A 24,570-nucleotide genomic window follows, 5' to 3' on the forward strand; every position below is an offset into this window, starting at 1 on the left:
TATGTGCCCCTCTCTAATTTTTTGTACCGCGGTCCTTCCCTCGTCCCGCCGCGGTGGCTCAGTGGTTAGGGCGCTCGACTACTGATCCGGAGTTCCCGGGTTCGTACCCGACCGCGGCGGCTGCATTTTTATGGAGGAAAAACGCTAAGGCGCCCGTGTGCTGTGCGATGTCAGTGCACGTTAAAGATCCCCAGGTGGTCGAAATTATTCCGGAGCCCTCCACTACAGCACCTCTCTCTTCCTTTCTTCTTTCACTCCCTCCTTTATCCCTTCCCTTACGGCGCGGTTCAGGTGTCCAACGATATATGAGACAGATACTGCGCCATTTCCTTTCCACCAAAAACCAATTATTATTAATTCCCTCGTCTTTCCATTGGTCGAGAAACTATCTATGTTTCACGTAGGGACAGAACCGGCCACTTCGAGAGGCTCTATCGTCGATTAGAAGGCAGCAAGCGGCGCCTTACGGCTTGCAAGAAGCTGGCAACTGATATCACTGCAGAATTCTCGCGGACGCGTTGACATGAGCAGATCTCACAAAGACTTAGCCAAGTGCCAGAAAGAGAGCCAGATCCCGAAATTTCCTCTCTTCCTCCTCTTCCTCCAGTCTGGCGTCTTGTGCTTGCTCGGTGGAATGATCTACTAGCTTTGACTTTGCAAGCTATGGACATCCTGGACTGTTGGTATGCGTCGAAAATAGCCATTCCTCATCTCCTCATAAACTCTTCAATCCTTGCACATTTTGTGGAAATTGTTTTGGACTCTTTGTTGTATCGAGGTTTGACGCGCTATTTTCTCTACCAGGGACACATTTATGATGCAAAAAGATGCTGCCTCTTTATTTTACGCGATAGCGTATGCAGCTTGTTCGGTCGAAAAGCCGTCGGCGTAGTAGTTGGCACCGCGTGTCAGAAATAATCGGAGGCTGCGTAAAAAAAAAATCGAACCATGGTAATCTGGAGTTCTAGTGATTGATAATTGACTGGTATGTACTAAAATGCGAATACGAGTTAATGAAATTGTTGTAATCGAATAATTAAAAAATGTAAAATGAAAAATTGGAAAAGGGGATTTAAAGATGTCATACTGCTCGGAATGAAAAGCGAATGCTTGAAAATGCTGATTAATAATTTTTAAACTGTGTAATTGACCAATTAATTAATTGAATAATAATAATAATTGGTTTTTGGTGAAATGAAATGGCGCAATGTCTGTCTCATATATTGTTGGACAGCTGAACCGCGCCGTAAGGGAAGGGATGAAGAAGGGAGTGAAAGAAGAAAGGAAGAAAGAGGTGCCGTAATGGAGGGCTCCGGAATAACTTCGACCACCTGGTTATCTTTAACGTGCACTGACATCGCACAGGTAGCACACGGGCGCCTTAGCGTTTTTCCTCCATAAAAATGCAGCCGCCGCGGTCGGGTTGGAACCCGGGAACTCCGGATCAGTAGTCGAGCGCCCTAACCACTGAGCCACCGCGGCGGGTAATTAATTGAAACGATTGGAAAAATGAAAAATGCGTTCAAAAGTGTCAGACTGCTCAAAATGTGCTCAGAAAGGCTGACCCACTACGCTATCGCGTCATGTTCTCAAGACGGACCGTAAGTGTCCTCTTCAATTTTTGTCGTCTAACACGCATTCTGTTCGCGATGCGCGCGCGCAGGATTTTCAAAGGCGAGGGCACTCGGAGGCAGCGTGGTCGTTCCCGCTCTCGCCACCGGCGCAAGAAGGTGGAGCACAAAGGCTTGGCCTCCATGCTGGACCCTCAGCTCGAGCTCGGATAACATAATGTGGTAGCGGGCGCACCGACTACGCCCCACGGCTCTCGTGCGCCGCTGTGCATATACGCGTGGACAATGTGCTGTCAGACGACGCTACGTCACCTACGCGCACGTTCGATGACGTGCGCCTGACGGCAGCGTTCTGTGATGTTTCTTTTATTTCATCGCTATGCGCCCCAAACTCCGTGCGCGCAGGTCGGTGAGAAAAACTGGAAATGTAATGATTTTCGTGCAGTGCCGCCGGCTAAGCCGATACGTGCGCGTTATGAAGATAAAGTGCAGATTTACAATGTCGATATGCCACCGCATACCACGCGTTGGACAACTTGTAGTTTTCTTTGTGCTACGTACTGATTATTTTTACGCTGCGAGCCATGACGAACTCATGAGTATATTAAAGCGCCTAAGCTATGGTTCCTTATTGGGCAACACTGTCTTCAAAGTGCTGTGCGACAGCTGAGTAATCGTTTATTAAAACATCGTATGAATGTGATGTGTGAAGTGCTGCTGTACCAGGTACGTACCGGCTTTGTCTGTAGACCTAACCGCGGAGCATTAACAATTCCATTGAAGCGGATATATGGATCCTTGGCCTCCGCGGTGGCTCAGTGGTTACGGTGCTCGGCTGTTGACCCGAAAGACGCGGGTTCGATACCGGCCGCGGTGGTCGAATTTCGATGGAGGCGAAATTCTATAGGCCCGTGTGCTGTGCAATGTCAGTGCACGTTCAAGAACACCAGGTGGTCGAAATTCCCGGATACCTTCACTACGGCGTCCCTCATAGCCAGAGTCGATTTGGGACGTTAAATCCCCATAAACCAAACCAAACATTGAAACGTAATATACTATCTTGATGACTGAATTTCACGACGGGTGCAGGTTACACCAAAAACATAGCTTTCGAAGCAGACAAACACGTACGTACAATACCGTAACCGAAATTTGGATAAGCATAATTCGTAATAGCCTTTCATAAACGTTTGGACATACTCCTCGTTGCTTCCTTGGCGGTTCTTCTTGTCCTAATTGGCGGTATGCGCTTCAAAGTGACAGACTCGTAACAAGGCGATTTTAAGGGCAGCAGTCTTGGGCAAATTGAGATAATACAGGGCACCATCCGTGCGCGGTCCTGCTGGCTAGCCTAGAAAGCTGTACACCGTCCCTTAGTTTCGGATTCCGAGGCGACGCACTAACCGGATGTTTTCCATTACAAACAAGCCGAGTAAATGGTGTGTAGTTCTTTGGGTGCGGGGGAACCAAATTCAACAATTCACTATGAACTTTATTTTTTTTATAGTGCACTACCACTTATTCCTGGCATTTAGCCATCCTGCACACACACACACACACACACACACACACACACACACACACACACACACACACACACACACACACACACACACACACACACACACACACACACACACACACACACACACACACACACACACACACACACACACACACACACACACACACACACACACACACACACACACACACACACACACACACACACACACACACACACACACACACACACACACACACACACACACACACACACACACACACACACACACACACACACACACACACACACACACACACACACACACACACACACACACACACACACACATATATATATATATATATATATATATATATATATATATATATATATATATATATATATATATATATATATATATATATATATATATATATATATATATATAATATGCATGCAAGCTGAGAAACGCTTCATTTAGACGTCGACGTTTCGGACAGAGCTTGTCCTTTCTCAAGGCCCGCTTCTGCGTCGCTGCCCTGTCACCTTTTAAGCGGCAGCACACCGGGCTGAATCATTCCTACACGGAACGTTTGAGAGCACTGCAATCGCGGTGCACAAGCGGGCATGTCAGATGGTATTTTTTTGTATTTCGCGGGCATCAGCAGTGAGCGAAAAAAACCTGATACGTAATAGATGAAAAGTTAGAAACTGTTCAGTTGGACGTTTCGCGGACCACTCTGCAACTTTTTTTTAAGCGAAATTTATTGCCGCAGGGCATCAATAATGGGCGAAGGTGTAATGAAATATGAATCAGTGATTAAATGAACGGAAAAAGGCTAGCTGATTTGGTGAAGTCCAGTAGAGAACGATGGTACAGTCCCTGTGTCCTAGCAATGTATGAAGCAGGGTTGCCTTGTGAAAGACCCGCTACATTCAGGTGCCGGATCCTTGTAGGCTCGAGAGCTGGGCAGTCCCACAGTAAGTGATGAATGTCGGCTTCAATGTCCTCGTGTTTGCATATCGGACACCCTGGCCGAGGAAAGAAATCTCGGCACTGAGGCCACTTCCGACTACAATTACAAATTTTTCGTCGGACTTTTTCGCATACCTTCGTTGCTTGCGAAGAAGTTTCATTAATCTCGACTAATTATGCAATTAAGCACGATACAAAAAATACCTTAACTTACTACATACAATAGTCAGCAGCATGCATTTGGTCGCGTCGTCTTAGAGTGCCTCGGCGTATTTTAAAACCCTGACTAAAGTTAGCCGGGACACCCTGTGTATTTAGATATATACACATCCTCCGAGCGCCAATAAAGCGTTCAGTGGAAATTAGCGCTCGTGTTCTGTCTTGCCCCTGCTTTTTGCGCTATGGAACCTCATGTGAATTACGGAACCATCATCCTTCTACCTTAAATACCGGTGTGCTTCAGCAATAGAAACGGCTTGAAGCAGGCAACCGTCCACAAGGTAAAGCAAGGAAGTGAGTGCCGAACAGGCCTGCCGCCTGATTCATGGGGATTCCGTGCTGTGGTAGTAAGTACCCACGATTAAGGGATGCAGCGCGAAACAGGGAGGACGAACAGGACTCATTGAACCATACCAGTCAGCCCGAACCACAACTCTACCCGCACGCGCATGACCTGAATGTCACGAAGAGAGACCGGACAAAAAAAGAAAGACGCAGATCTAATCGGATAGACGTCACCGGGCTGTGCAAATTGAAGGGGCATCAGCCACAATAATGACTAGCCTGTGCGTAACCTCGCTTTCAACCACTCCTGGTCTCCAGCAGGCAGCAAGGGTCAGCACCGACCTAAGAAAGAAAAAGAAGCCTTCTTTGCTGCCGCGTGAAGAAAGAGGCGTGAATTAGAAGAAGAAGAATTTGAAGAAGAGGCCCCAGAGCACAACGCCCACAGCTTACGGATCTTCGCCATAGGGAACGGAACTGTGGCTGCGGTCCTGCGAGATTCTGGCTGCACATTTGGTAACTATACAACTCTGGTTTGGCTCGATACCTTGCTCTTTTGATCACGAACGCCGTCGAGCTATCGCCTCAGCCCTCAGTTCGAGTGGGTGTGTTCACCGACTAACATGCTTCGCTTCGCTCACTATACAGCTCGGGTGGTTCGCATGAATTCACGCGTTCCCGCGTCTAACTTGACGGCTCTTTTAAGGGTAAATAATCTGTTGATGGGGCATGACACAAAGTTTAGAAAGAGACCGCCAAGGACATTAACTTTGCGCTCATTTCATGTGCGCTGAACGTGGCTGAGTGCGCCCGACATGTAATCGGACAGCATCACCCACAGGTGCGTGGCGGAACCTGGCGATGTGGCGAAATGCTTCTCTCAAATACGCTATCGCATTGTTCCTTCCGGAAGCAACCGAGGCAATCTCATTGCCTTCCCTGGTATTGATAAAAATGTTTCACTTCTGCTGTGTTCACAGAGAAGGCAGAAAAGGGATGTCATGGCTGACAATGTTCGTTCACATTAACCACCTGGAGAGGTCACGACGAAAGGCGCGAGGCCTAAGTTGTGCCTTCTACAGGGTCTTTCTTCTCTGTGTCCTCGCAGCCCGGAGTTGGAGCAGCATGCCCCGCTACTCGAGGCTCAGCCAGGCGTCGAAGTTCTGGGCCCTGGTATACATATTTGCCGTGCCCTTACTGCTTCTACCGCTGCCGATCTACATGGGGAACAAGGTGACACATCCGACCGTATTTAGTTTTACGGTGACATCAATGTAAACGACTTCATAAAACTAGTAGCAGCTTCATGTGAGGGCGGCTATAATTTCTGTTTTACTAGCAACGTCACGTATATCGGGAAAATGCATCTACGACCGTGCTAACGCAGATTCCTGACAATTTTTAACTAAATGTGTGTTGGGGTTAAACACGTGTTGCGGAAATCGTGTTTCTAATGAAATCCGCCGCGGTGGCTCACTGGTTAGGGAGCTCGACTACTGATCCGGAGTTCCCGGGTTCGAACCCGACCGCGGCGGCTGCGTTTTTATGGAGGAAAAACGCTAAGGCGCCCGTGTGCTGTGCGATGTCCGTGCACGTTAAAGATCCTCAGGTGGTCGAAATTATTCCGGAGCCCTCCACTACGGCACCTCTTTCTTCCTTTCTTCTTTCACTCCCTCCTTTATCTCTTCCCTTACGGCGCGGTTCAGGTGTCCAACGATATATGAGACAGGTACTGCGCCATTTACTTTCCACACAAAAACCAATTATTATTATTATTAATAAAATGAGCAAAATTCGTGCGGGACAACCTCTTATGCGTGGCGGAAACTAAAGGAACAACCCCGACGCAGCACGGGCAAGGCGCAAATTTCTCTCACGTGTTCATATACGCTATTCTTTTCTCTCATTTTATACTCTTTTCTGCTCTTGTGAATGAACACTTGAAAAGGAGAAGGGGGGCATGTAAATGTGACTTGAGAGGTTATACACCTGAAACAAGAGACACAACAAATCAAGAATGTCAAGCGATTGAAGTAGACTCTCGAGATGGAGTCAGGGAGAGCGTTTTAAGCGCACCTTTGAGTTCGCCTTGTAGTGAAGGAACGGTTTGTTCGGCTGCTCATCAGAGCAATGCTCACGTTGGTGTCAGTACGACACGAACAAGTTGTTTTCTTTCTTTGTAAACAGAAAACGTGGACAGAGCTTGCGCGTGTGCGTGGTTCTCGCAGGCCGGCCTCAGCGCCTACGCCATGATGTGGATGGCGGCCTACTGGACGGCAGAGCCCATTCCGCTGGCGGTCACTGCGCTCATGCCGCTGGTGCTGTTCCCGCTTTTCGGCATCCTGACCACCGCCAAGACGACCACCCTGTACTTCAATGTGAGCGCTTTGTCCTGGCTGATGTTCAGCCGTCGTGGACGACGTCTTTCCGTGGCATGTATAGTCAACCTACGTGTATGCATACATGAGCCCAGCGCTCCCCGTACCACGAAGCGGTAACAGTGATGTGGTTTGTACTTTCCAGCATCCGAAAGTTCAGCAACATCGCCCGACATTTGGGTACACTGCTAGAAACTGTACTGCTCCTGAGTGGCTTATGAATGCATTACTGTTTAGCTCAGCTGGAGCGGCAGTGCTTAGTGAAATGAGCTCCGTTTGCAGGTGATGGGAATGTTGCGAGTCAAAATAAGGGCGAAAGAAAATGGTACATGTGAACAAATTTGGACGCATGGATAGGCAAGGAAGGAGTCTTGATGGATGCATGCCGCTGACGGCTGTTCGGTCCCTTTCTTTCGCATTTCAGGTAGCGCAGTACTTTAGTAGAGGCTACCGTGCGGGACAAGACGGAAGCAACAAAGCGCAGTAAGACATACAGGGGTCCCGAAAGTAAAATTTGAATGTTCCTTAATTACCATTAGCTGTGGGAATGCGATAGCGTTCGACATATTTACCGAGTTTCTTCATACAAATGTTACTTGAAGTTCCTGGTTCAAATCTCCCGTCGTTCCATCTGGTTTGCTGCATTCTAGTCAGATGGCACTTCAATGCACATTTTTTCTAGTCATTGGATCCATTGACTCTACATTTTTTTAAATGCTTTAGAATTTTTGCCACAAAGCCAGGCACAAGCACGAATTTAGGCTTAGGAATTTAGTGCCCGCGTTTTCTTGCTTTTCGGCTGACTTGCGCTGGGATGGAAGTTAATGAACACGACGACACCCAAGGCACAGCGCGAGCGGCTGCCGATTTAAATCGCGGGATGGTAGGGTGCGGCGTTGGTGAGTCCTGCAATAAAGAAAAAAAAAACGTTGGAGGACTCCTATGGTTTGCTTATGAGTTGACGTTATAGCGTACGTACACTGTATGGTGCGTCATCTGATGCTGATGCGACTCTGTAGAATTTTTTTTTACAAGGTTCTTTTATTAGGACGACGATATACACTGATACTTAGCATCAGCAAACATTGGCTTTCCTTTCTGAGCAGTTTGACACCGTCTAATGCGTTATTTTTTCGATTGTTTCAATTAATAATTAATCAATTACACGCTTTAATTTTGTTCTAATTAACATAATCAAGCATTGGCTTTTCATTATAGGAATTTTGACACCTTTGACCTCCCCTTTTTTCTCATTTTTCATTTCTTTAATTAATCGACTAATTACAATAATTTCATTAACTCGTCATCGCCTGTCACACACCAATCAATCAATAATGACTAGAACCACAAATTACCGTGATACGATTTTTTTTTTTGCGCAGCCTCCGGTTATTTTCGGCACACGGTGCCGACTACGCCGACGGCTTTTCGACCGAACGAGCTGTATACGCTTTCGCGTAAAAGCCGCGTTAACGCAGTGGTCGAATTCAGCGGCCAGTGAAATTTACCTGCTCGCGCTGCCGAGGGTTCGAATCCTGCTCACGGCTATGTGGTTTTTACAGTTTCTTTTTCTGTTCCTTAGGAACCACGTCTCGTTGGACAAGCAGCGAATTTTATGACAGACGACGGAGGATTTTTTTCGTGGTGAGGCCTGTAAAATGTGATCGAATCGTAACACAATGCACGAGCCGTGAAAAAATAGCGCTGCATCATACCGTCGTCTGGTAAGCGTCCCAGGCGAACATCAACATCGAAAGTATAGTACTGGTCAGTTGGTTGTGACTCACGCGCCCTCGCTGTATCCAAGCGCATTCGCTGCTATAGAGGGCGCCACGATGCAAGTTTTCCACCGCGCAGTTCGGCTCGGTCGCATTTCGATAGAGGGGAAATGCCGGAGGCCCGTGTGCTGCGCAACGTCACACTTATAAAAATGGTCTATAGACAGTGTATAGACTTCTTATAGACTCTGTTGCCTTCCTATAGATATTTCTTTTAGTCCATTCATGGTCTACAGTCTGTCTATAGGCAAAGGTCAACTAAAGGTGTATGGCCATACATCTATAGATTGTCTGTAGATTGTCTATAGGATTTGTATTGCCTATAGACTGCTCTCTGGGGTTTGTCTATAGCGAGGCTATAGACTTTATCGACAGAAGTCTATGGACAGTCTATAGACTGTGTAAAGAAATTTTTGTAAGGGCAGTGCACGTTGTGTGCCCGAAAAACATCAAAATATCGAGAGAGAGAGCTAAACAATCGTTTTTTTTAGAATAAAAATTGTATTGGGTTGTTCTCATTGTACCTTTAACAGAAATCGTATGGATAGGATTATTTGTTTACAGCTGTACCCATGGTGCCAAAAATGGCGTTATATTGGGTGCAAGTAACACAACATACACGAAAAAGCAGGTAACAAAAACTTAAAATAAAGAGTGCAGCCGTGACACAACACCATTGCGGCTATAAAGAAGACCGTAATTTGTGACACCTGTCGCACTGATTAAACTCTTGCAGGGGCTGGACAGAAAGAGTGACTCCTACAGTTAATTTCCTTGACATTTAATGGAATAGTATGACCCATAGTGAAACGTTGTTCGGTTTGTGAATATACGAATCTCGACTGATCGTTATGTTGATGATAATAATGTGCAGGATTCGTATGATATAGAAGCGACTTGCTCCTTTCCACGAAACGCACTGTTTCGCATCGCAGAACATTGGCTTCGTCTTGTTCGGCTCGCTGGCGGTGGCCGCTGCCGTGGAGACGAGCCGCCTGCACCAGCGCCTGGCCCTCAAGTCGCTCCTGGGCATCGGGACCAGCACACGGAGGTAATTCCTAGCTACGGTTTTGGGAGCTGCGCGCTGCCTGCCTCTTCTTTCAAGCCAATAATTGTGGAACGAATGTACTGTTGCTCCTACTCTTGTTAATAATAATAATACATAATTGGTTTTTGGGGAAAGGAAATGGCGCAGTATCTGCCTCATATATCGTTGGACACGTGAACCGCGCCTTAAGGGAAGGGATAAAGGAGGGAGTGAAAGAAGAAAGGAAGAAAGAGGTGCCGTAGTGCAGGGCTCCGGAATACTTTCGACCACCTGGGGATCTGTTTCATCTGTCTTGATGTATTGCTCCTTTGACCGCCTTTTTTTTCGTGTGATTTTATTTGACTGCTCGTCACTTTAATGTTGCACCCAGTCCCCTGCTATAGTGCTTCGTCGCTGCACGGTGTACTGAAAATAACCCGACCGCGGCGGCTGCGTTTTTATGGAGGCAAAACGCTGAGGCGCCCGTGTGCTGCGCGATGTCAGTGCACGTTAAAGATCCACCTGGATCCCCAGGTGGTCGAAATTATTCCGGGGCTCTCCACTACGGCACCTCTTTCTTCCTTTCTTCTTTCACTCCATCCTTTATATCCCTTCCCTTACGGCGCGGTTCAGGTGTCCGCCGATATGTGAGGCAGATACTGCGCAATTTCCTTTCGCCCAAAACCAATTATTATTATTATTAAAATCTCATGTGCCGCCTCTCCCCCCCCCCCCCCCCTCTTAAAAAAAGAAAGAAGCACTCGCGTGAAATGTTTAGAGCCCGGCAAAGGTCACAATCTCATAGAAACCGTATCAGACAAAGGGCTGGCTGTCTTATCCAAGCGTACCGGACTTTATTATAAATGAATGAATGACGAGGCTGTAGCAATCCAGGTTGTACAGAAACGTGACCGCAATGCTATTTTTATTTGTTTTCGCCTAGCATTTATACAATGTCCTTAATATTCTTTTTTGCTTATGTTTGTGAAACATTGCAAATGAGAAATGTAATAACAATTTTCTAACCTTAACTGAACATTTTGAACAATATATATGCAACTTTCCCTAAAATGGTAACATAACCTCCTCCCATAACACACCTGCCAATTATGATCTGACGCGTCAACACTTTGCAAGGAGCTCGGGCAATGAGGTCGACACGCGCTACAATACGCCACAACGAACATATGCAACTCACACACTCACCTCCTAAGGGATTGCGCGGCTTCAAACTTGTAAAGCCAGCCGTGAAGGGTGTCGTGTTTGACAAAAGTTATTGCTTGGAAAGTTTTCTTGCAAAAATTTCGGCCTGTGTATGCAGTCTATGGCAGACATCATCTCAAATGTTCGACTTCAGAGTCCTGCTAGTTGAAAAGAATTATTGCTGCGCAAACTGTAGTAAAAAATCTGAAACACAATGCTTAAAGATGCTGGGAATGCTGTTTTATGGTTATAATTTGAGCATTTTAATGACATCAGAATGTAACGTAACTTCAATAATATCAGAATTTGTAATGTTGTTTCATACGTATGATTTGAACACTAAAATTACATATCGAACTCAGCGAAAGCTGAATGTTTACTTTTAACATTAAATAATTTTTAACATACCTGTTATTTGTTAATTTTAACAGTCTTAAGTTACAATGCAACATGTAAAGTTACTGCAAGATAGACAATTTTGTAACAATATTGTAATGTTCGGTGCTGCCCGGGAAGTTGCTAACGATCTTAATTCCGTGGCTGATCAGCTTAGCGCTCCTCTTTATAATAGCTGTGAATGGTTCCTCTCACTATGGGTGTTTTGAACGGGAGGGAGAAGTAGCTGGCTGGAATCCAGTGCAAAGAGCACACGAGCACAGTAGCCTCCTGCTGATGTCGCCGTAATTGTGTGGTCATGCTACAAGGTAAACTGTTCTTAATTAATGCGGAGGTAGTTGAGATTTATTGACCAGAGTACGGGCATGAAACAACGTTAATCTGTGTCAACAAGCCGTCCTCTGCTGAGACCATATGTGTATTTAAAACAGTCTGGCAGAAAAACAAATATTGGGTTTAAAATTGTGCGCCGTTTTTTTTTTGTTGCCTATCGCTGCGAAATTTGCGATCCAAGTACTCGCACATGAAGCTATAGGTACTTTCACAGAGCCTTAGAGACAAGAAGCAACTTGTCACACTGTGAAATGATCATGTGAAATCAGGTCCCGACTGGCCAAAGAACTTATAGCCTTGCAGCAAGACTTGGAGATAGGGATGTCATGTTTTCGAGAGATACTTATCAATGTAAGAAATGTAAGATTATCTGCCGTCTAACTCTTCGCAGGCTAAATAAAACAATACCTACAGTGAACAATGGTTGTTGTAGGTAATCATCACTATGGCCTACAGGACAAGTCTTTTGTTGAGTGGAGGAGAGTAATTTGAGTATATAATTTGTGAGACCTTCTCTCAATGCTCCTACATAGCTTGCTTCGACCAGACGACGTGATGGCAATTTCTACATCAGTCTTTCTCCTATGTAAACTGCCTTCTTTTGAACCCAGCGACACTACCCAGTTTTTGTCCGCACTAAAAATCCTTGCTCTGGCTCTTGCTGGCTATGTTGATGCTTATCCGATAGCAACACTTATTTATTGCTGAGAGAACTGCGTTAAAAATTTCCCCGCCACAGGATGCAAATTCGTGATGTTTACACCGAAAATGATTGTATGATAACCATTATGAAGTGAATAACGGTGTAATATATAACCTCTGTGACCCGCGCCCAAAAGCAACGTCGACGTACCGCAGTTTACTTGCAAATCGGTCGATAATTGTGACCGCTGTATTTCATTTTTTAAAACCTTTTTACGTTTAAAAAAAGCTCTGTTTTCAGTGAAAGTAGTGTTTTTATTTTTGTTAGATTGCGGAAACCTATCGATACAGGCCAACTTCAATTCGTACTCCTTGTCCCTTGAAGACAATGAGCAAGCGAAGAAAACACGTTTTGTTGGTTGCAGCCTTCACACTGTCATATACTGCAGTACAAAAATCCACCAGCAGGGCTTGTTGAATCCATTTAGCTTCCTTTCTTTTGAGAAAGGAAGCATCGAGTTGCTCTTTAGCAACTCGATGCTTTAATTTTTTTCTTATCTGCGTCCGAGATATTCTTTGAAAGTGCGCAAAAGAGAAACACTCCGTATTGTTATCCATATAACTTGTGACGATATAACTTTTTTGAGATAAAAGCCAAGAGGTCGGTCTTCATGGGCTATGCATTTCGGTCAAAAACATTTCTTTATCTTTCTCCCCGCCGTTGATAGGCATTACGATGTAACCTTGAGTGCCGTGATCGGGGTTGATCTCACATGGTCTACTGGCTGTCATGGGCAGCAGTCTTCATCGAAAGACATTTTCAGAGGTGGCATTCAGGCGTGCATCGCGAGTAAGTTCAGCGCATAATATCCGCTCTCTGCCCATCACTGCATCATGGAACACCTTCTAGTCAGTCCTTGCAACCTGTCCTTATGGCGCGAATTGTGCACATTGAAGTCTCCCGGTCCAATCCGACAGAAAGTTTGACATATATAAGGTGCCACGCGTAGTCACTATGAATGCCTGAAACTTTTCTCGGCATAGACACACCAGTGACGACTAATCCCGTTTTGTTCTGCGTTCCAGACTTTTGCTCGGTTTTATGCTGGTGACCATGTTCATGTCCATGTGGATCCCCAACACCGCTTCGGCGTCCATCATGGCGCCCATAGTGGTGGCCGTTCTCAACCAAGTGCACGGAAGTGGGAGGAGTCCGTCCGAAGGTTCGCCACCGTCCGCATGTTTTTATAGTCGCGAGTTTATGCAGCATAGATAAGTTAGGCAAGACAAGAGGCGCATCTGTCTACAGGTCTCCTAGAGGGGAAGGTACACCCGTCGGAAAGAAAGGTTCCGCTCCGGGTACCTCTCATACTTGAATACCTCTTCCCATTTCTCCGAGGTCATCTTTAGGCTAGTTCCAGCATGAAACGAGCAGGTACGCATCATTAATCAACGTACGGAGCGCAGGCCAGTCAATCACAACCCAACTTAGAGTTGATGCATGAGCTTTGAGCACCCAACCACTTGATGATTTATCGTGTAGACCGATGCACGAAGCTGTCCATTGGTAAGTTCAGTTCTTCGTTGGCCGACGCCAGTGAATTCTGGCAAGTAACAGTAGTTGTCGAGACGGTGGCTAGTCAAGTGGCCCGTTAGGAACTTGATGTTGCTCTTTAAATATGAATACGTGTTTGCAAGATGTATTAAGTTTCTCTGGAGGCAATAACATTGCTACTTCGAGTTTAAGCGACTTGGGACGCTTTCAGATTCCTGATACTTATGTTTCTTGGGCCTCCGTTACGCAAGCTTAATAGCGCTTTACATTCAGGATGTTAAAGTGCGATATTTGTCCTGAAAAGAACCGGCGTAATGAACCGAGGCAGTCAGAGGTAATTTACTTGCTCTCCTTCTCTTTTCTGTTTGCCCCCCCCCCCCCCCCTTCAATCTTGTAGAGACCATCTATGACCCATCAACGGACCCATCTGAGCGAAGCGCGGAAGGCGGAGAGATTCCCTCGGACGAAATGGCCGCCTTAGAGTAAGTATTTCACGCGACAGTAATGACCCGGGGTTGAAACGATAGCTCTGTGCACATAGTGGCACAATACTAATAAGACCGCTACTCTGCATATGTTTCGGTGGTCCGACTTCCACTTCTGTGCAGCATATTAAAGGATTACGGGTAGCAGGAAACGCTCTCTCATTGACAAATGTCTTGTTAGCAGAGCGGTCGGCCTGAAACCTCGGAACCATTTTATCAAATTAACAGTAATCGCCGACGAATTCCTCAACAAACATTTTTGCGTATTCTTCATAGGTATATAGCTTCCAATGCTCACTTTTAAGAGAGCATTGGAGCACGCATTGATTTAAAAATCAATAAACACGTTACACGGATGCGTGGAGGCAGTGCTATATATAGCTTGGCAAGTCAACTGGAAGAACCAAGCCTCTGTAGCTTGTCAGCCCTGTGAAAGTATTTTTGTTTTCAGGACTTCATGACTTCATTTCTACACCAGCTACATACTGAAGGTTCGTCTATGTTCGACACCTGTTACTGCCAGGTCGAGAAAAGCGACCCATAAAGGAGCTTAAGCGCGTTTTGCAGCTGCTCGTCAGACGACAGTGCTATCGTGCGCTGGTACGCCAGTTCCAGCGGAACGTATTCTACTCTATATACAGCCGAAGCAAGACAGCAATCGTACTCTGCTGAAGCCGGACTGTACTAACCGGTGTCAAATGAAATGCGAACCGCGGAGCTCGTGGCCAAAGGTCGATTTTACGCCGTCTGCCTGTCGTCATAAGAAATAAGCGCGCTCTTCAGTTTGCGACACTTTTGCTTCTGTTTTCATTGACAGTTGTTTTCTGGCTTTGGCCCCTGAGCGCCACATTTCTGGTGGCGGTACGTCAGTACGACGATCAAGTTCTGCTCTCACTGTCCGAAACAAGCGATTCAGCGACGGCCACGCTTAATGCCGTCCGAACCCGATCGGTCTTTTCACTCTTCGCATTGCAGGCAGCCTGACGCTGATAACAGGGCGATGATACAAGCAAAATCGGAGCGCTGCAGGCCAGGGAGCTAAGAGCGCTCGCTTCACCCAGGCGGGCTACACCCGCAGCCGCCAGCGAAGCCGTGCTTGCGATCGCTGGGAAGTATGGCTGTGGCCCTCCAGTGCAGAAGCGAGAACGCGAACGTCTAAGGAAACGGAAGCAAAAACCATCGCAAACCTCGTACGCACGCCTATCGCTGATGGCGACAGACAGACGGCGCATACTGGACGACGCGCTCCGCTGTTCGCATTTCATTTGACGCCGATAGTACAGCGAGTGTCGTCTGTGTGCCTGTGCAGGGCGCAGCAAGAAGTTCGTGTCAGCCATATGCGTCAGGCTATGCTCCTGGCCGTCGCCTACGCCGCGAACATCGGAGGCACGGGCTCCCTCATCGGAACGCCGCCCAACCTGATCCTCCAAGCGGAGTACGCCAAGTGAGCGATTAGACCCGAGCCATGCACCCTCGCCTGCTGTCTTGCTATATTTCCCCAAAGGTTCTCCACCTCATTTAGATACAGCCTGGGAAAAAGAAAATCGCTATCGCGGAGGAAAATGTTGCGCGTGACTGCGGGTGTCTACTGTACAGTGTTTATGCGTAACGAAAGAGTTGTAAATATTTCAACATGCATGTCGAAAGCACCCGAACGACGAGGTGTGGTATGTGTTGACGACATTTACGGGGGCCTTTTTGGGGTTTCTGAGGAATTAAAAGAGGAGCATGACCCAAGCGAAACTGTGACGAATGAGGTGTAATTTGAAGCTCTAACCAACCAGCGATTGACGCCAGTATGGACCGCAGTGCGGCCTCCGAGCAGATGCACCAGGAAAAAAAAAAAAAAGCATTTTTCGTTTGTTGACTCTCAACGGAAAAATATGGCGATTCTTGGGATATATTTTGTTAAAGTTTCGTATTTTTTAGCGGCTCAACAGTCTGTCCTCGGCGACGTCACAGTAAATTAGCATAATACGTAGCAACATGTCAAAATGTAAGTCGCTGTCAAGCCAGTAACCTGCTTGGAATAATATTGATTTCCTTACGGCGAACATCGACAAAGAAGGCCCCTGTAACCTCAAAGCCCGCGTTCACGCAGGCTCTTCCAGCAGGACGACGTCAGCTTTCTTTCTTGGATGGCGTACAACATTCCACCTATGCTGATGTGCACCATGCTGGCCTGGCTGTACATACAGCGAAAGGTGGCGATGCTGATGTGAGTACTCGGCAGCGGTGACCGCAATTTGTGATTCATTATTAAGTGTTTCGAGCCCTGCTGAGATCTTTTTAAAGTATGTACGTATTTTCTGATAAATGTCACTTGTGCAACCTGCCATGTAACGCATGACTTGACGAGCGACATTGCAGGAGTGGCTTCCTAACACGCTCCACATAGATTGTAGATTATACTATTCAATTGAAATAGTAGTTTAAAGGAAGCAGCACCGCATACCTTGCAGTAGTAGTGGTAGTGGTGGAAGTTCACCGGTTATATCGGTGAAGCCAGTACTTCCAATGAAAGCTTTCGTAGATAAAGCATTAATTATGCTTTACTGGCGGAACTAATATCAGCATGTCCGGCAACAGCCTACTCCTGCTCCAGGACCCGTCGCTGCAGTCAGATCAATGCACTTTTTCTCCTCTAAAAAGTGCCAGCTTTAATTTTGGCGCGGTTTAGTTTGTTGCCGTTACGTGTTTTGCAATAAAGAGCCGTTAAGACTGTCCTATTTTTGAAGACCCCCACCCTTTCGAAGAGAGTTGGCACCAAGTGACTACAAAGAGCAAGAAGAAAATAAATTTTTGATACTGGACAATAATAATAATAATAATTGGTTTTGGGGGAAAGGAAATGGCGCAGTATCTGTCTCATATATCGTTGGACACCTGAACCGCGCCGTAAGGGAAGGGATAAAGGAGGGAGTGAAAGAAAGGAAGAGAGAAGTGCCGTAGTGGAGGGCTCCAGAATAATTTCGACCACCTGGGAATCTTTAGCGTGCACTGACATCGCACAGCACACGGGCGCCTTAGCGGTTTTCCTCCATAAAAACGCAGCCGCCGCGGTCGGGTTCGAACCCGGGAACTCCGGATCAGTAGCCGAGCGCCCTAATCCGGAGTTCCCGGGTTCGAACCCGACCGCGGCGGCTGCGTTTTTATGGGCAAACGCTGGAATTTAGTAGAATTGTTATTGAAGAAACTGCACTGTTGGCCACATCCTAGCTGCAGCAGTTAGCATGTGCTTCGAAAAGCACATAATTTGCAGGTATTTCTATGCGTTTCATTTTGATGGCGGGTAAATGAATTTGGGTACTAAATTATTTAATATGTTTGTTTACCCTAGAGCTCCTTCCGGGTAATGCATGAGGGGTTCGGGAGTTCATAAAGCTGGAAACAATATGGATGTCAAGAGAAATTCGCACAGTACAAAATGGTAGGATTTTATACAAGCGTGCAGCAGTTTGTGGAAGAAACGGTATTTAAAAAAAATAAACACATAACCAGCTGGAGTACCACAAACAACCATTTTATAGATTAAGTATTAGAGAATATTATATAATCTTAATCATTTGCAAGAAAAAACGGAAAATAATTGTCCATCGCCGACGTCATGATGCATGGGATGTAGGATGATGCGACCACGCACAGGTTCGGCAAAAATATTACGAAGCATGCTTCAGCGTTTGAAAATTTTCTCACGTTTTCTGTAGAGGAGATATGAGTGTGTCTTCTGTTCATACGCGAACGCGCCAGTGACGTGCGCTAAGCTGTGTAAGAAGTACCTCCTAATTTGCGTTAGGTATGGTGTGGCGAGAGTTTGAATCACCGCAGCGTGCTCTGTAATATTATGGCGGGGCTCTACGTCTCTTGAGAAAAAGAAAACAGAAAGATATTAAAAACTCTGTTGGTACTATAATTGGCCTGAAGCATTCACAAATGACCCGTGCTCAACTACCGAGGCGACCTCAGCAGGAAGACTGTTCAGTCCGAGCTGGCAAGCAGGAGAGGTGAACAAAAACGAATGGTGCATGCAAATATCGAGCTAGTTTTAAAAGTGTGGCATAAACGTGATGATGTGTTGTGAGCAGGGCGCAAGAATCTTTCTGGAAATTATGATAAACGATCATAAAGTTCATGGACGGAAGAGAGGCGGGCATGGCGTCTTCTGATTTGAAGGGGCCGTATCATTAATCCACTGTTTTAGGCTTGTTACACTAGTTAGAAGAGCCATGGGCATACATCATGCTTGTTGTATGGTTCGGTCTCGCCATGGTTCGGTCTGGAAAAACCTCCTGCATTCAACTGCTGTTTGGAGTAGCCGTCAGGCTATCATGCATCATCATCGCAAAGGCGCTGACGTGAGCAAAGGTTTGGAAACGCGGTTTAAAGCCGTGCGAGTAACCTTGCCATTAGCAGTACCACTGTGGTGAGGCATTTTGCTTCGCGATGATTGCAGGCCAAGGGGTAGCGAAGAGGCAATTCGCGAGCGAGTCAAGCTGGAGCTCTTGCGCCGCTACCATCAGCTCGGGCCAATGACGTGAGTCAGCATGCCTCCGTTGTCTGAGCAAGGGATGATCGGTTCTCGCTTCTGTATGAACCAAGCGACACCACTGGTATGCGGTTCTGTCAGCAGGTTCCACCAATCCGCTGTGCTGGCCCTGATGAGCTTCATGATACTCCTGTGGCTCACGCAAAACCCTCGCTTTGTGCCAGGCTGGTCCAGCTTGTTTCCCTACGGCAAGTGAGTGCAACACACACAGTGCGTTTGTGCGGACACCACTTAGTGTGGCACATCACTGAGGACACCTGAAGCGTCCATGATGACATGCAGTGGTGCACTTGTATGCACTGTGCGATAGTGCTGTCGAGTCAACGTCTAAGAACGTAGATTTTGCAAGTCTCTAAAACATCATTTCTATATACCCGCATCAAACGTGCTCTCAGCGTATTGCTAAGCCTCGCCAGATATTGAAGCCGACGCTCGGGAGGTTTGATTGGGTCCTGTGCATTGAATGTGCCAGGCACATCCTGTCCTCTGTTCCCGCGGTGCTCGTCAGCATCCTGCTGTTCGTGGTGCCCAAGGAGCCCAAGCGAGGCCTGCAGAGCAAAGGACTGCTCACTTGGGAAGAGGCCAGCGTCAAGATCCACTGGGGCACCATATTTATCATCTGCGGTGGCATGACTCTGGCCGAAGCATCCAAGGCGAGTGTCGTACGTGTCAGTATTCACTGCGAACTGCGGCCAGTCGCTGCTGTTTGATCTGACGTCGTGTCAAAGAACCTAGCCTAACCAGAAAGTTTTAAAGGTTTCTAAATATCGGTGTACATAGATTCGCAGGAATTCAGAAACATTGTCAATCCACTGATATCACCAAAGCCTAGACTATGACGTGTGGGAGCACTGAAAGCAGTTATTTTGGTACGTAAATAATTAAAAAAATTAACTCAGTGAATGAAGGCGAAGCCTTATATAGGCTTTGTGGACCTCATAAGGACAACAGTCCATCTCACAGTAGCACCAGTTGTGGCACATGTAGTGAGCGCGTAAATGTGTTAGCGCTGAGCATCACGTGTAATCTCGTGACTGCAGGATTCGGGCCTCTCCGCCGTGTTGGTGCTCAAAATGCGCGCCCTGAACGCGATGCCCAGTTTCCTGGTGGTGGGCGTCCTGTGCTTCTTCGCCTCCATGCTGACCGAGGTCACCAGCAACACGGCCATCACCGCCATCATGCTGCCCATCATATTCGAGATGGTCAGTGCGTCGTATACGTCGAGATGATCGCTGTGTGTACTAGAAGACGGCGGGGGAGATTGCAGATTCTCTTGATCGCCTTTAGAAGCTGTACTTTTCATGTTTATCCTGACTGCAACTTTCGATATTCGCCTGCAGCTCGCGTGATACCTGGCTGACTCACACTGCACGTTCCTTTGAAGGAATATGCAGAGTGTAATAAAAATACTTCTGTTTGCATAAAACGAACAAAGAGGCTTAGATAAACGATGTTCCTACTTTTGCGCAGGTGGTTTAATGTATTTAGAGGATACGCCCCAGGTGTGGCAGGTTATGAATATTGAGTAATAATCATGGAAGAATCATAGGCTGGCGACATTGTTATGCCAGTCGTTTGCGAGGAGTTTGGAAGCCCAAGTATGCCCTCGATTGAAAGCTCGGTCAGAACGTCCGGCCCAGCAGTCCGGCGTTATCGAGTATACCGCAAACGCTACTGCATATGTGCTGGAACGGAACAACTTTACGTATAGCACCACACATAAAACAAAATAGGCCACTAGTGCAAAAACCGGGCTATAGTGATTCTGCAGGCATGTTTATGGAAGATTTTGTCTGTGGAAACGGTATAAAAAAGCCCGCGGAAACAAATTATGAATAAATTACACCGCGCTTTCACGAGGCTTATTTAATATCTCGCTACGCCAGCTGTGTGCGCACAAAAATGCAGGCAGGGTGGCAGTGCAGCTTTTCTCACTTTGACACCTCATACCTGATGGGCAAAGTTTCCACCTATATGAAATCCCGTGTCTCGTTTCCGTAGAATGCCCTGCGCACATTTAAGTAAGAAGCTTAAAGTTAATACAACGTTTGGAATCGTACCGACTCCTTAACACTGCAGACATGCCATGCAGGTGCGTGGATGATTGTATAGCTTCACCTGTTGCAAGGCTAAGTTTTGCGAAATGAATGCAATACTCAAAGCGACAGGGATGTGTTGGCTTGCTTGGAAATTTCGGTGGCAGTGTCGCAGGCGAACACAGCAGCGTCTTTAACACGCCCTCTGGCTGTACTTTTGTTCCCGTTTTAATTCCTAACTGTGCCTTTCAGCGTGTAACGTCATCGCTGGAGACAAGGACTGTACAGTCGTCCACAGACCTGTCTGCAGCGCTCGAACTCCGCGCCGTCTGCGCTCCGCAGCGCGCAGAGTGACGTCTAGCGGCAGCGCCTGGTTCGAGATTGCGCGTCTTTGAGTGTCGCCCGAGCATGAGACATGCGCTATCTCGAAACCAGGCGCTGTCACTAGGCGTCGCTCTGCGCGGAGTTCGAGCACTCCGGAGGTTTGTGTACGACTGTACATTGAACGCAGTGCGTGCCGCGTACGTTATCGCAGGCCGTGGCGTTGGAAGTGCACCCTCTGTACTTCGCCATACCCGTGGTGATCGCCTGCTCGTTCTCCTTCATGCTGCCCGCGGCGACGCCACCCAACGCCATCGTCTACGAGATGGGCAACTTCAAGATACGGGATATGGTGTGTAACTACCGCCGACTCCGCGTTTTCAGGGACGCCGTGGGACCAACTGACGCGGATTTACTTTCGCATTTCTATGACAGAGAGGCTACTTTTACTGAAAACAGCGGCTTCGTATATGCTAGAAATCAGAGAAAAGATTGGAGGGGACTCTCAGACTCCGCCTTAAAAGTGGGACGCGATAGATTTAATAAGCTAATGCCCATATATGCAGAATCTGTCATTTTCTACTTCATTCATAGATTGCTGAGAGTCCTCATACCACTCCTGGCGCAGTGGTGTAGCGGTTAAGCGATGGGTCACTGCCCTGCGATGGCAGGTGCTGCCACCTGTGGGGCTTGTGCGACACAGGTTGTTCTTAACTGCCATGGACCTGCCGCGGTGCGCAGTTTGCTCACAATGCGGTGGGCAGGTTGTGATGACGCCACAAGGTTACGTCACCTAGGTGGCCCACCCGCCTCCTAGGTTACTTCCCTGGGGATTTTTTGTGAATTTTTCACTCACGGTCAACGACGCTGACGATGACGACGCCGTACTTTCTGCGTCATGAGATCTCTTACGCTGTCGCGTTAAAGAATTCAAGTGGGGCTTCACTCCTGCACACCGTTTTCACAAAATATTTGAGCTGATGTCACGTGAAAAATCCTGGATCTCCGAGGCTAGACCACACCGCCATCCACCTCCAGTCAGCGATCACGGAGACCGTATTAGCTTCGCCGTCATCATCAGCTTGACGAGTTTGAAACCAATGGCGGGTAAAAAATATCCCATTTTAACTGAGAAATAGAAGCATATGTTGCTGCCGAACGAACATCAAAAGAAGCACGAAAAGCCAACCAACTGAATTTTGCTAAAAACATAAATCTGATGCAGTTGTTCTCTGTGCCCCTTTATTAGCTCCGTTCTGCACTGCTCTACATAATATCGACGTTAGCGTCCATGCAAGACGAGACGGCAGCCTTTTTCGTATAGTGGTTGAACTGTTCAGGCATGGAATAGTGTTCGATCTGTACTGCAGGATACGTTTACACGTGCAGCTCACCAATCATTTAGTGGCATCACGAGAGCGTCAATGGGACGGGACGGTCGTTAGCGTCCCGTGCAGGACCGCAGTGACGAAACGGACGAGAGTATGCGCATGCGCCCAGAGCGTCGTCGTCTGCTCGGCTTTTCTGCGGACGCGACACAACCCTCGCTGTTCGTCTGCTCGCGTCCGCTCTGTGCGCACGCGCGTACTCTCGTACATTTCGCCACTGCGGCCCTGCATGGGTACTCTCATCCATATGTCCGCTGAGGTCCTGCCACTGCGGTCCTGCCGGCCGACGCTTGCCTGATATTACCCCCCCTCCCCCCCAAAAAACACACAAAAAACAAAGAAACACTCGGGGACGGACACTTAAGCTCCGCCTTCAATATATGACGCGTGGCGTGTCTGACTCGGTATCCAAGGGGCACGGGGCGATTCCCCCGATTTTCTTTTCGGAACAATTGATTTACTTTACCTTCCTACATGTCATAATGACGTTTGAGTCAAGTCACGTTGAGACATTATATTAACAGTTTATTTGATGTTTTAATTACTTTTCAAATCCGCCGCTCACGTGTGACGTCACTACCTCTCCGACCAATCCGCATTTTCTCGCACGCCTCCGGCGCCGCCGCGTTCCCTGCTGAACGGGAGCCTTAACATTGTCGCGCAAAAAAAAAAAGAAAGAAATATTGAGAACTATAGACTGCATTTGTGTTTCCGCGTTTACAGGCAGCGCCTGGATTCGCTATGAACATGGTGTGCGTGGCAGTGGAGCTAATAGCCATCCACACGTTGGGCCCCCTGGTGTTCGGCTTGCACAACTTCCCCGCTTGGGCAACACTGAACAAGAACGCCACTGGCTCCCGCGCCGACTGAAGAAGTCTCGAGGGAGCGGCCGGCTGACCGCTTCTGGGTGGCTTGCAATAATGGGGCCGTGATTTGTTACGCTGGTGACACTTCCTAGCCAGAGGAACTGCGTGCAGCGGCAGTGGGTCATCAAAGTGGCACTCTGTCGAATATTTTAACCCGCGTTCTTTACATTTTTTTTATGTTCGTACGTGAACGTTATGTCAGTCCGTTTAACCTCCGGGCTCTGAATCTTTTGTACGATACATATCAGTGCGTATAATCGCTTTTTCCACTATAACGAGCACAATTATATTTATTTACGTAACCTCCTTATGAGCGGAACGGGTTTTAATTATTCAGATGTGTGCTGTATGTAATAAGAAATTTCGAATCAGTTGTGAGCTGCTTTCAATGATGCTTATGTATTTGCCCTAATTGTTTTGACGTGCAGTAAAAAAAAGTAATCGTTCCTACTAGCCCGCAATAACGTGAAATAGTTCTTTCTGTCAAACGCACACAAATATGTTCCAACTTCACTTTTGAATTTCATCGTCTTCATTTCGTTGTTTGCATGTGTGAGGCGTTGTGTAACATCCTAGCGGGAATATGATGTGTACGGTTAGTATTTATTGAGCACACCCTACTAATAAACGACACCCATAATTTTAACGAGTGAAAAGTGGTGTGTTTTATTATGAGTCGTCGTGCAGGACAGTGAGACGTTGGTTGATCAACGAAGGGATGTGTGGCATTGCATCACTGACGTTCGTTCCTACCTGCTTGCCAGCGGCTAAAATACGCGTTGTCTTTTTGAAGCGAAAAGCTTCACTACGCTTGGTAAAGCAGTCGTCGCGTAGGCCAAAGAATAACCTTGAACGACCTTCAGCCATACCACGTTAGCCATGTATGACCATATGTGGTACAGTTATGGTGTCGAACCGTTGAACCCCGACCTTGGCCCGTGACTTTTATTTGACCTTTGTCCTTTGACCTCTGACGATTGATTTTTGACCCATGACCTTTAGTTGACCTTTGACATTGGGTGACCTGTGGGTTGACTTTTGACCCTAAGAACATCCGATGG

General features: G+C 47.1%; 1 protein-coding gene across 1 annotated transcript; it reads left to right on the forward strand.

The window, feature by feature from the left end:
• The first annotated feature begins 5,680 nt into the window (after positions 1 to 5,680).
• LOC144119593 (solute carrier family 13 member 2-like) lies at positions 5,681 to 24,150 on the forward strand. Its single transcript, XM_077652169.1, has 13 exons — positions 5,681 to 5,788; positions 6,784 to 6,933; positions 9,647 to 9,762; positions 13,399 to 13,535; positions 14,265 to 14,349; positions 15,662 to 15,796; positions 16,454 to 16,570; positions 18,806 to 18,886; positions 18,980 to 19,090; positions 19,371 to 19,551; positions 19,939 to 20,100; positions 21,470 to 21,607; positions 23,367 to 24,150. The coding sequence occupies exons 1-13, from the start codon at positions 5,681 to 5,683 to the stop codon at positions 23,511 to 23,513; spliced, it is 1,668 nt and encodes a 555-aa protein (XP_077508295.1). The 3' UTR covers positions 23,514 to 24,150.
• The last annotated feature ends 420 nt before the right edge of the window (positions 24,151 to 24,570 follow it).

This window comes from Amblyomma americanum, chromosome 2, assembly GCF_052857255.1.
Source record: "Amblyomma americanum isolate KBUSLIRL-KWMA chromosome 2, ASM5285725v1, whole genome shotgun sequence".
Lineage (NCBI taxonomy): Eukaryota > Metazoa > Arthropoda > Arachnida > Ixodida > Ixodidae > Amblyomma > Amblyomma americanum.

What these genes read in the sequence shown, in the direction of transcription:
- LOC144119593 (XM_077652169.1), top strand. Translation starts at nt 5,681, where the DNA reads ATGCCCCGCTACTCGAGGCTCAGCCAGGCGTCGAAGTTCTGGGCCCTG. An exon ending in CATCAGCTCGGGCCAATGAC is followed by an intron (nt 18,887 to 18,979) that starts GTGAGTCAGCAT and finishes CGGTTCTGTCAG; the next exon opens with CAGGTTCCACCAATCCGCTG. An exon ending in CTCTGGCCGAAGCATCCAAG is followed by an intron (nt 19,552 to 19,938) that starts GCGAGTGTCGTA and finishes TCGTGACTGCAG; the next exon opens with GATTCGGGCCTCTCCGCCGT.